We start from the raw sequence: 12,734 nt of genomic DNA, 5'->3' as shown, positions 1-12,734 counted from the left end.
ATTAGACCTTAAGCTTTTAGTGCCCATTTAATCCAAAGCATTGCCTGTGTATGGAGGCTATAAACAAAAAGAGCTCTTAACCTTGCTGTTTCTCAAACTGTGTGGAAGGAGATCCCTAAGGCTGCATGACAGGGTGATACAGAGGACTGTAGTGTCTCTGCTTTCTTTATTTCAGTTACCAGAGCCTCCACTGAAAACAGGCTTGAAATTGGGTTGCTGAGCTTTTCAAGGGTGCTTAGTTTCAGAGATAAACAAGGTTGTTGAAATGATGCCAAATTTTAAAGGCAAACAAAAATGTTTTTCTTGAAGCAGTTAGGTAGATAAAAGTTGGTATTTCTTAGGCTCTCAGGTATTCCAATGGAGTTTCTGACCATGGACTTAAAGATCAAGCCAAGTAAAATTTTAAAAATGAACTGGAAGACCAGGAATAAAGGGCTTTGAATCATCCAAATAGGGAATAATTAGGCTCTGCAGCAGGTAAAGCAGGTTTTCTAATGTGTGTTGACAATGACTCCTGGTATTTTTAACAACTAAAAGCTGTTGATAACAGCTGATGAGAATTGAGTGTCCTGTGCAAAATGGTTTTCTATTTGTCTGGTTCCCAGTGGAGAAATGTCTGTTATATGCAAAGTGAAATTTATAGATGTGTTTGCTTTAAAGATGTTTTTTATGCAACCAGCAGCAAAGGAAATCTGGGTGAAGGTGAATCATCATTACTACAGGGGGGTCCTGGATTCATGAACCAGTCCCTCAAGACTGAAGAATCCAGATCAGTTTTAGCAGAACAACAGATGGATATCTGGATGCCTGTTTCAAGGATGTGCTGACTCCTGTGTGAAATGTGTCATCCTCAACATCTACCAAACCACTGTCTACTGAAATAATTCTTTGGTGTGTTTGTTTTCCTTACTGCAGTAGAAATAGATACAAATAAAAGAACAAAATGTAGGATAAATTTTTGTCCTTGTACTGTTTAGTGCAGGATTGGCAGTGGATAGAGGATTACTGTTGATGAACTGTGTAGAGATGAGGTGCTGCTAACAACAAAAATAAAAGCTGAGTCTGGAAATGGTGCAAGAGTTTGTTTGTGGTTGATTTCATCCAGGCATTGAGTGTGGCCAGGATTGAAAACAAAGTGGTATGAATTTATTGCAAGTATCTTTTAATATGTCTCTAAACCATGACCAGTCTGTCTCCCAGAGCCCACACTGTAGTTTTGATAATGTCCTTGAACTGCATGTTGCAAAGCTTTGGAAATTTTGGAGCTTTTGAAGGAAAAAAGTTGTTGGTGAGTTTGTTTGTTTGTTTGTTTTTTCGTAAAACCAACATCCTGAATGGCCAGGAACATTCATGATTTTGCATTGAGTGGACTTAAGTGTAAATGAAGGGTCTGATCCAGGATGCTAAGATCCTTCAGTTTCTGAGGGACAGTCAACTTTGTTTATCATAATTCAGTTTCAGGTTTGGCTGTTTCCAAGAACTCTCAGTGTTTAAATATTCAGAGTTTTTTTTTTGCATGTCTTCTGTCTCAAAAAAGATACTTTAGAGCAAGCAACTGAAGGACCTCAATTTCTTTAGCTTATGAGGAATGATTTACAGGCTCCTTGCTTAAAGTGTGCAAGTATCTTCATCGAGGACAAATAAAACTGAAGGACTCCTTTAGTAAACCATTATAATTATAGGAATATCCAACTGGAAATGACTAGAGGAATTCCGGTAGAAGCAGATTGTTGTTTCTAAACAGGGCTGTGAACCAATGAAACTACTTGTGGCACTGATGGATGGGTTGAAGTTTACAATATTATGGAATGTCTAGAATATGTGCAAATTATTGCTTCAATAAAGGTGTACCCAGGTAGAACTCTTGGGAATCTGTACTAAATAGTGTAATATGGGGTTTTGCCTCTGATTCTTAATCTCTGAGAATATGTGAAGTATTCTGTCAAGATATTCTTATTACTCTTCATTCTTGCCACCCTTCTCTTCCGCTCTGGAGGTGAGGGATAACTGACTAGAAATTCAGGAATTTCTTTATAAGTCATTCTGCTTGTCATTTTAAAATTGGTGCAAGGTAGAGGTGCTGATTTCTGTTGGGATTTCAGGGTGAACTGCTAAAGTTTCAATAGTTGCTTCAGCAGTCTGAGTGTCTCAGAGCCCTTATCCTTCCGATAAATCAAGTTGCTCTAAGCAAACAACTTAAATACTAATAAATGTCTCTGTATGTTAGAGCTGCTGAATGGAGCTCTGTCTGTCTCTGCAGGGTGAACCATGCAGTTATCTGGATTCCTAGCCTCCGTTTTGATGTCCATTTGTGGGCTTCTAAATGTAGATGAATTGCTTCCTTGCTGTCTAAACAGACACATCTATTGTAGGGAGTTCTGATAACTGGGCTGTATTAAAGACCATCTAAATCTCCTTTTGATATAATTATTTCCATCTCTTTTTATGATGTACTTTGAGGTGCTCCTCACTGTCCACTGGACTGTAGAAAGAAACAGTGATTTGCTTATTCCAGGTGCTAAACACTAATAAAATGGTAAGTGTCTAAGTATGCTAAGTGGATTTGTAGTTATTTTGATTCTGGTATGTCTTCCTTTAAAAAGAATAAAATTGAAGTAAAATTGGAAATTCAGTCATAAAGTAAAAAATAAGCTTCTCTTGAAAATGAGGAGTACTATTGCTCATATTTTTGTCCTTTTATGAACTTTTCTGCTTATGGTTTTTGTTTCTTTGTGTTTCTGCAAAGCTAGTGACCAGCGTCACCAATGGCTCACGAGGGTCCAATGGTCAGTGACACAACTTGGATTACAGAATTAGCAACAGAAGGTATTGTGTTAATAACTTCCACATTAACTCAATACCTTCTAGATTTGGGAGCAGAGGAGTTTAGAGAATGGGTGCAATTGGTGATCTGTGTTTTGTAATTTTGCACTCTCATGGCTTTGGAGTGGGGCTGTTTCTCAGAGGGCTTTTGTTGTGCTAAGAGCTTTTTTTTTGCTCTCCTGCCTCATACAACCTCTTCCCCTCTCATTTCTGTGCAGGAGAGAAGTTCCATTTTATTGGACACTTAATAATAATTTTTATTGCTCTTGGAGGGAGGCAAAGAAGAACTTGGATAACTTGCAATAAAGAAACCCACATCAACTCTATTTATTTTAAAATAATACTCACCTTATACTTTTACTCCTTGTCTTACTTGTGATATTTTAAACCCTCCAGCAGGTGCTGCTGCATCCTGCAAATGTTGTCTTTGTGGATGGAAAAAAAAAGTCATGGACTGGACTACAGCTGGACTTTGTTCTTTGTTTTCTGTCATGCATATTTCTGTGCTCTTTCTTTTCCTCAAACTGTTTGCCAGCTGAGTTATTAAGGAGGGAGTTTTTATGATCCCAGTGAGTTTAATCCTGCAAGCACTCTGGAAGAAAGGGTTGAAGATCAGTGGGAGTTGCTGATCAAAGTCAAGCTCAGATCAGGCTGAACAGACCCAGGCAGAAATATATTTGTCTTTCTACAAAATATGAAGAAATCCAAGTGTTTTCTTAGAAGTGAAAAATAGTCTTAAAAGAAGTTGAATTTATAAAACTTACCAGCTGGTTTATTGCTTTTCTGAAGTTTCTTGAACTTCAGTAATTTAAGTTCATTATTTTAAATCAGTCCTATCATTACCCTTGCTCTTGAGTGCTAGAAGTTTGCAAGACAGATTACACAGCACACATTTCAGAAACTCTGAGTTAGGATTTCCATGTGAGGAAATGTTTTTGCATGTAAAATGCAAAATGTAAAGAGAGCTAATGTAAAGAGGTGTGCTCCATCCTGTTTTGGTGATGGAGCACTTGTGCCAGGCAAGAATGTGGGGGCAGTAAAAGTTGAAGTTAGGCCTTGATAATGGGTAATGTATCCTTGAAGTCCTTGAATTGCATCAGGCCAGAAATGCCCTCGTGAGCTAAGAGATCTCACTGATCTCTGACACTTACCTGCATCTTGGTACTGTACAATCACAGTGATTAAACTTGTTTGTGACCATGATCTTGGCACTTTCCAGGTTATCTAGGACCCCTAAATTTAATTAAGATGAAATATTGGTTTGCTTTTGATATTTAACTTTAGTAGTACTCTAATCTTAATATAAGAGTAATGGCAGTTGACTACAGTCATAAATCCCAGGCAGGCAGCACCTGCTACTCTGGCCTGTGAAACAGCCTGTGTTCTGTCTGGGATGGCTTGAATTACCATCTTTCTCTTTCACTTCTTTTCTTTATTTCTTTAAGAAATCTAACCTAGCTATGGCAGTTGCTTCTCAGGAAGTTACAAAGATGGGTCAGGAGGAAAATACCTTCATTTTCCTTTTGACTCAACTACAAAATATTAAATATAATTAGTTTATAAGAGTCCTTGTAATAATCTATGTAATCTAGATGCAGTAAACATGGGGATAAAAATTCTTTAGTCAATAAGGCCTGAAGTTCTCATGACTTTAGTAAATTGGTTACTTTATAACAATTTGATAAATGCAGGTTTGGATCTTCCAGGAGTTTCAGCTCTGCTGAATTCAGTTGCTCTGGAATGTGTATCTGTCTTTAGGGGGGCAGTTAATTCTATGCTAAAGCTGGCAGTATTCACCCACTTTAGGTTCTGTGCAGTTTGGTGTGTCCCTCCACTCATTAGAGAAAAGGAACTGGATACCCAAGGTGGTAAACTAGATTTCTATAGTGTATGTCTTACGACATGGAGATACATAACCTAAATGTGATTATAATTGATGCATTATGTATATGTAATCACGATTAATACTTCTTCATTGCTTTCTTTTCCTATATTCCCAGGGCAGCTCATGAGAGGTTTTACAGTTTTTGGCCCTAGTTTATAGCTGAAAGGAGGACAATGCCAAATATGAAATGTGTGGAACCCAAAGTGAATGAGTGGCAATGTTGGAAAAAGTTAAAATTTCCCTCTTTATAATTTTTTTGTAGTTTTTTTATAAATGGTCATCAGTTGTTGATGATTTTGTAAGTAAACACTAACATGTTGCAGATGTTTGCTTGTATTGTTGAGGACATTTTACCTTGCTTTTCCTTGAAGTTTTTATGTGCTGAAAATATGGGTAAGTGGATAAAGTCTGCATTTCTACCTCTTTACATAAATAAGATTTCCAGTAGAACTCTTTTTGACTTCCTATGTAAGAACACTTATTTTTTTACTGTAGCTTTCTAGTGTTGATAAGTTCTTCAGCTTTTTTTCCCCTATACTTATCCAGGCAACATCGGGAGGAATAATTGATTACAGCTCCTGAGATACTGTTCCCAAGAGTCAGATCGACAAAGGGGTTAAAAATGAGACAGCCTTTTACTTCAGTGGAAGTGCAGTTGTTGATTCAAGGCTCTCAGTAAATGATTGTTGGAGATCTGCCATGTGTAGCTGAGCATTCAGAAAGAACACCACAGACTCTGCTTCCTCCTAAGGAGCCTTGTCTGTCAACATCTCACTTTAATTGTAGTCTGTAAGGTACCAGCAGGCAGGCAAAACTCACCAGCCAGCAGCCATGGAAGATCCAGTCTTCACTGACATCAATCAAAATGCTAACGACACCATTGTCTCTGAGGTTTCAGATTCTGAGGAAAATAAAGGGGGTGATCTTTCTGATCATGTCCCTGCAGATTCAGCACCCCCTTTTTCCATCACTAATGTCCCAGAAAACACGGATAGTAGTAAAGAAAACTCAGAAGATAGCTGTAATAATTCTGTGACCTCTCAGCATGGAAGTGATGGAGAAAATGACTCTTCATCTCACCGTAGTGCTGAAGAAGAGCACCCAGAGCAGCAGATGGATCTGATGAGCCCAGCTCTGGAAGATAAGGACGTAGAGAGCACAGTGTTTGAGAGCAACCTGCATTTTCCTCCAGATTTCCAGTCTCGTCAGAGACAGAGCACTTTTACCAACTCTTCAACTTCCCTCAAGCTTCCCCTTAACAATAACTTTGGAGAAAGTAGCAACTTTCAGGAAGAATTTGAGATTTCCATTTTTGTAAAGGTAAGAACCCAGGTGCTCCTAAGCATACTCTAGTTTTAAACCCCAAATCAATGTGTGTCCTCCAAATCAGTGAAATACAGGTACCCACTGCTTTGCTCCCAACTCTGCTGCAGGGAGCCTTCACTTACCTCTTGCATCTTTAAGCAGAGAAAGAGGTGATTTGTGTTGTGTGGAATTGCCTGGGGTTTCTTCATTCAGGTGGAAGTATGGTAGAGGTATTCTGATGGTTGCTACAATTAATTTATTCTGGGAAATCTCCCTGCTTTTACAGCTAGGCTGCTACTTTTTAGTTGAGCTAGTTCAGCTATCCCTGCACTTCACTATCTAGTAGCTGAGAGGTCAAAAGTAATAGCTATGACTGCTATGAATAAAACGGAATATATGGTTTAAATAATGCTCATCCCTGAAAGATGTTTTTCTTTTATTTCTTTCAATATTTAGATGTAGGTATTTCTGTGACAATTTCAACACATATTTTCAATAATTTCCAGTTAGGTATAAATTACTGAGAGGGCTTTCACATATTTTCTTACTTTATAAAGGATTACTTAGGTTTCAAAACTGTAAGCACCTGTGTTCTTGAATAAACACTACAATTCCCTTCATAAAAACACTTGTATTTAACCATTCTCAACATTTATTAGGCCTGAGAGTGCCTTTTTTTTAACTATATAAGGATGTTCAAGATCTTGTGTACCTTGAATAGAACAATACACCATGATTATAATGTTTTGTTATTTCAAGAGAAGCCTCATGAAGTTTGTCACTTTTCAACATAAATAATATTATCAAAATCTGTTTCTCAATTCCATGGGGGCTTTGGAAGCAGAAGAGATTTTATCACCACACATAATGAGAAGAGTTTTCAGCAGTCATTTGTTTAAATGACTCCCTGAAACAGCACCTCTCATATTTCTATGACTGGATCATTGTCATTGCTAAAAATATGTTGATTATATGGTCAAAGTAAGAGCTGTGGCATTAGTTCTATTTTATATTCCTGCATGTAGTCCTGTGTATGTGTTAAAAGTTGCAGCAATTGAGTACATTTTGTTTGTTAGCAACTACATGGTGTTAGAAACCTGTGAGCTTTATTTTGGCTTTAAAATCTCTTTAATTTCCTTATTCTTTCACACTCCTCTTATTCCAAAATAACAGTGTTATTTTGTTTTGTTTTATTTTAACAATGTTATTATCTATTTTGCCTGTGGAGAAAATAAGAAATGTGTGCCGATGTTCCCATTCAAGCAGAGTTGCTTGGGTTAATTTGAAAAGTGAGAAGAGAGGCATTTTGAACAGAACTGTCATGGACAAGGTCTGAGGAAGTCCTTTTCCTTGCTTTTGTTGTGCAGAGTAACTGATTATCCCATAAAGGTTCTTATCAGCTAGTCCAGAGAGAAAGGCAAACTGCTCTCTTCACTTGCCAAACAGCCTGGTGTCTTTGAGATGTCCTTGAGCCCCAAGATATCCCTACCTGGCTGAAAGGTTGAGACATGAGGCTCTCAGGTGATCCATGCAGGGCACTGGGTACTGCTGGCTAGGTGAACTCCTGTTACAGTGCTTTGCTCCTTGAGAATTTGATGATGTTTAGTTTCTGACTTTGTTTTTTTTTTTATCTTTCTGGTATCAAGGCAATAAAGTAGTAATTCCATGGAATGCAGATCCAGCTTTGTTCTCTTCAGTTATCTAGATAACAAAAGTCAGCCTGTAAAAATGGAAGGTCACAGAATAATATATAACAAGAGTAGTGAAATCCCTGAGGGCTGTGGCTTCTTGCACATGGAGCTAATATCTCAGTTGTGTCAATAAATATTACTCACTGATGGTTCCCTTCTCACATGGTCTCTGTTCCACCTGAGGCCAGTGTTGCTCTGAAATTGGTTTCATCTGGGTTTGAACTTTCCTGCAGACACTAACAGTGACAGCAGTACTTGTGCTGTGGGACAATAGTGATCATGACTCTTCTGCCACTATTTATTCCCCCCTTGGCTTGTAGCATTAATAAAACTGTGAAAGACTGGAAACGTGTCAGAGGACTGAACACCAGAGAAAGTGGGAATATTAAATGGTATCTAACAGTGCAGCTGGATGGATAATGTTTGCAGTAGTCCATTCATTAGACACCAAGAAAATGTTTACATCACTTTAACTAATTTTTCAGTGATTATCACTTCTTGGTAACAATGTCATGTCAGTGGGTTATTTCAGGATGTGACATAAGGTAAAAAAGAAATTCCCTGTGCCTTTAACAGCAGAATGCAGCATGTAACAACATGAATCTGTTTGTGTGACTCCAGCACGTCCAGGCTTGTCACAGCCACTTTAATGCCTTTTCAATAACGCTGTAATTTCTTCAAACAAAAGCCTTTGCAATTTGAACAGAAATGTGACTGGCACACAAGCTGTGTTACTGAGTGCACAGGACTGCCTAACCCAATCATAGCTCCAAGGTCCAGCCTTCTCACCTGTACACTGTATTTTCCTGTTGAGCAGCATGTTTGTTCTGAAGGTTTAGGTTTCTTTGAAAATTTAAACTTTTGTGTTTTCCTGAGGCTTGAGTTATTTAAAGACTAGTCCTTCAATTTTCTTTTCAGAAGAAAATTATTACCATTCTGTTTTTTCAATGGCCTGATACTGACTGCAGATTATGGCCTCTCTATACTCATTTGTGCCATAGGAGCACAGTTCCCAAAAGAAGGAAGGTAACTCTTTACCCTGAGCAATAAACACCTTGTGTTAGGCAAACATACCAACATTATGCAGTGGTTTAGCATCATCAACCTGCACCTGTTGGATCATTCACTATTTAAGAATCAGGACCTAAGCATTTAGCTGTTTCTGTTTGGAATTATGGTATCTTTTTGTAAAATTCCATTAAGTCAGGAGCTGGAAAAGAAAGGACATTTTTGTTTTTCCCACAATATGTTTCCCACTCCTCATTTGAAGTGCTGAGTCCAGCACTTGGGTCACAACAACTCCTGCAGTGTGGCAGGCTGTGAGAAGAGTGGCTGGAAAGCTGGAAAAAGACCTGGGAGTGTGAGTCAACAGCAGCTGAACATGACCCAGCTGTGCCCAGGTGGGCAAGAAGGCCAATGGCACCTGAGCTGTACCAGCCATGGTGTGGCAGCAGGGCCAGGGCAGTGATGTCCCCCTGTGCTGGGTATGGCTGAGGCCACACATCAAATCCTGGGTTTGGTTCTGGGCCCCTCACGACAAAAAAGAAACTGAGGTGCTGGAGCATGTCCAGAGAAGGGAACAGAGCTGGGAAAGGGTCTGGAGCACAGCTCTGATGAGGAGCGGCTGAGGGAGCAGAGGGGCTCTTGCTTTCAAAACTCCCTGAAAGGAAGGTGGAGTCAGGGCTCTGCTCCCAAGAAACAAGTGACAGGATGAAAGAAAATTCCTCAATTTTGTGCCACTGGAGGTTTAAATTGGATATTAGGAATTGTATATTATTTTCATGGAGAAGATTGTCAGGCACTGGAACAAGCTGCTCAGGGAAGTGGAGTTACCATCTCTGGGCATCCAAAAACATGTGGATGTGATGGTTGAGGACCTGGTTTAATGGTGAACATGGTGGTGGTGCTGGGTTGACAGTTGGATTTGATGATCTTAAAAGTCTTTTCCAACCTTACTGATTCTGTGATTCTGTGGTTCTCTGATTTCCAAGCCAGGACTGAGGACTCCAGCTTGGTGTCATAATTAACTCTGTGCTAGTTCCCTACTTACTCCTCAAGTAGAGCTGAACTGTTGTGAATGACAGACCATGTTCCTCACAGGGACAGTGAGACTCATCATTGTGTCACTGGGAAAATCACTTCTTCCTAATGAGTTGGCTTTTCTCTTGTTTTATGAAGCATTCTGGTATCTGTTGAGAGAATTCTGTTTAGAAATGTGTATTAATGGTTCAGAACATGAAGTCGCAGGACAAATCTAATTTTAAGCATGTATAATTTGAAGAGAGCAGAACCACATGGATGTCTAGTCAGAAGTTAGTGGTTAAACTGGTGTTTTGCTGAGCAGAACTGAGCATTTCTTACTACACTCATAATTTACAGAGGAAAACAACTGTATTTGCAGTTTTGGGCAAATATTTTGGTTAGATATTTGTAAATGTAGCTGGGTGTTCAGATACCTCCTAGCAATGGAAACCAGTTACTCTTCTAATTGACCCCCATACAGCACATAAGGGTAGTGTTCATCCATATATTCTCCTCCAAGGTTTGAAGGGTTGTAAGGTAAATTGTAGCTGAAGCCACATGGCAGGTGTAACTCTCCATATGCACACAAAATTATAATAGTTTGTTTTTTTATGACATTTTAGCTTTTAAAAATATTATAAATAATAAATCAAATGGAAGTAAGAAAATATTACTTTGGTCTTATGAATAAGTTTAGAAAAAGGTTGAATGATTCATAATCCCACCTTTTAAACAGAGTTAACTGAATAACCTGAGCAAAGAAAAGATCCAAGAACTATTTTCATAGTTTACCAGTCTTGGCAGATTTACAGACTATGATGCTGAAGTTGACATGTACACAGCAGGAAATGACTCATGGGGAACCAATATCCTAACGTAATACCTGTTTTGATAATTAAAATGAATTGTTTATTCCTGCAAATAGTCTTGAGATAGCGTACAAGTACAATTAAGTATAGAAATACAAGTCTGGAGTACCAAATGATGAGTCTTCCAGCTCTCAGTCTTATCTAGACTGTTCCTAACAGATGCTTCTTTGGGAACATTCAGTGGTGCGATTCAGCATCTATACCAATTAGTCTTTAATAATACTTAATTATTATCCTGAGACAATATTTTTCTCAAGTAAGGTCTTGTTGCTCTGAATTATGCTATTTTTAATATACAAGACCTTTATGTATATAGAAGATACAGATCAAATTTCCTTCAGTCTTTGCTTTCTTGAATTTAACAAATCCTTCAGCTTGCCTTCAAGCTTGAGGAAGCTTCATAATTTCTAAATGTTGAGTGGTTGTGGTTTGTTTTTGGTTTTTTTTTTTGTTTTTTTTTTTAGGGGTGTTTTTTTATGACATTTTCAAGGGTTTCTCCAGTTAATTTATATAATTCTTAAGCTCCAGTTTGGAGGTACAGGTAGTGCAAATAGCAGTGCAAATAAAAATAACTACAGCAAGTGCTTCTTTAACTCATCATTTATCCAACTCTCTAATCACAACACTTTATCTGCTCTATTTTAACATATTGTTGAATCTTTTAACATTTATAGGGTTTCTCCAGCCCTGGTGTTTTCCCAATAAATGCTTCAGTGACAGTCTCAACCATTTGTTACTTGCTCATTTGCAAGCAGGTGTAATACAGTAGTACAGCACAGTTTGCTGCTGGCATTTGACTTGTAGAGCATTAAGTTTCTCTTCTGTGAGAATTTAGGTTTCACTTAGTGGTGTGATCAGACTCTGATCACCCCTCACTGAGAACAGCCTGGTTTTGGAGTCAGAGAACAGCTCTGACATAAATCCAATGTGAAGAACACCCTCCCAGTGCTTTTGCTTTGCTAAATTGGAATATAGGGATATATCTCTAACACCTGCACACCACTGTGCAGACCCAGCATGGCTTTATGGCTCCCTCCTCTATCCACTCTGTCATGTACAGCAGACTGATAACCTCTTAAATCTTCACATATAAACCTAATAGCTCCTAAACCTTATTTCTGAGGAGGAAAACTGTGCTGTGGGTCTCTTCACAGCCGGATTTATGCCTATTCAAATGATTGTGTGTTTGTTTGTGTGTGTGTGTGAAAAGATTAGTGACAGCCATTCTGTTACAGATAACACCCAGTCCTCCGACGAGCAGAACGTGTGTTCCAGCAGCAGGACAGAGCACTTTGCTTAATCTTTTGGATACAAAGGGTAAAAGGTCTTGCTTCCAACCCTTGCTAAGTTTGTGCCAGACTCAGGCACCTGTGGAAAGGTCTGTGAATCAATTTTGAGCTGGCACTCCCGTGCCTCCCTCAGTGTGTGGCTCCAGCCACAGCGGTGTTGGGGCACAGTGCAGTAGCGTAGCAACAGCTTCCAAATACAGACCTGTATTATCTAGGAAATTGTCCCTGCACAGCGGCTGTAGCAATGGCAAACACAATGTAAATAATGTTGGTCACACCGAGAGAAAGTTAAAACAGGATTTATTTACTCATTTATTTTTCCTCATATATATTTCATCTTGTGATAACCTCTTTGATGCTCTGAAAATAAGGCTCTTATCCCAGCATGGACTGGTTTTTCCTTTTGAAACGTCTCAGTACCTACATTTTTGGAGTGAAAAATGTTTGCATTTGTGGATTGCTTCTTTGCTGGGCTTGAAAACTTATCTGTGTAGCGGTACTGTCACCTATTAAATGGATCCTGTACAAAACAGAGCAATTTGTATTATTTCAAACTGCTTATTTCAGAAGTACCTAAAGAGCAGCTCTACCAAGACTGATATTCTACAAACACAAAATAATGCATAATCCCTGCAGAGCAATAGGTGATGATATATGTCAAGTATTTTTGAGTCTGCAAGAGGAAAACATTTCTACTCTGCTCTTTGTTTTCTTTAGATATCAAGGGTTGGATTTGGCTTATTCCACTGCAGGTGTGTCTGTAAGCCATTAACTACACCTCTGCAGGATGCCTTAGCCTCTTTTTGCAACAAACAGCTACCTGAAATATCATGGTGGGATGTTAATTCCT

The 12,734-nt window shown here is 38.7% G+C and overlaps 1 protein-coding gene across 2 annotated transcripts in view; it reads left to right on the top strand.

The window, feature by feature from the left end:
- Positions 1 to 12,734, top strand: part of CLIC5 (CLIC family member 5) — a 76,318-nt gene that overhangs the window by 692 nt on the left and 62,892 nt on the right. The window contains exons 2-3 of one of the 2 annotated variants that reach the window (XM_023924260.2): positions 2,747 to 2,826; positions 5,255 to 6,028. In XM_023924260.2, the coding sequence (XP_023780028.2) occupies positions 5,540 to 6,028 (489 nt within the window). In that variant the 5' untranslated portion in view covers positions 2,747 to 2,826; positions 5,255 to 5,539. The remainder of the gene's footprint in view (positions 1 to 2,746; positions 2,827 to 5,254; positions 6,029 to 12,734) is intronic. The other variant, XM_023924259.2, reaches the window with a different exon arrangement.

This window comes from Cyanistes caeruleus, chromosome 2 (assembly GCF_971803275.1).
Source record: "Cyanistes caeruleus chromosome 2, bCyaCae1.hap1.1, whole genome shotgun sequence".
Lineage (NCBI taxonomy): Eukaryota > Metazoa > Chordata > Aves > Passeriformes > Paridae > Cyanistes > Cyanistes caeruleus.
This window is presented reverse-complemented; position numbering and strand designations above follow the sequence as displayed.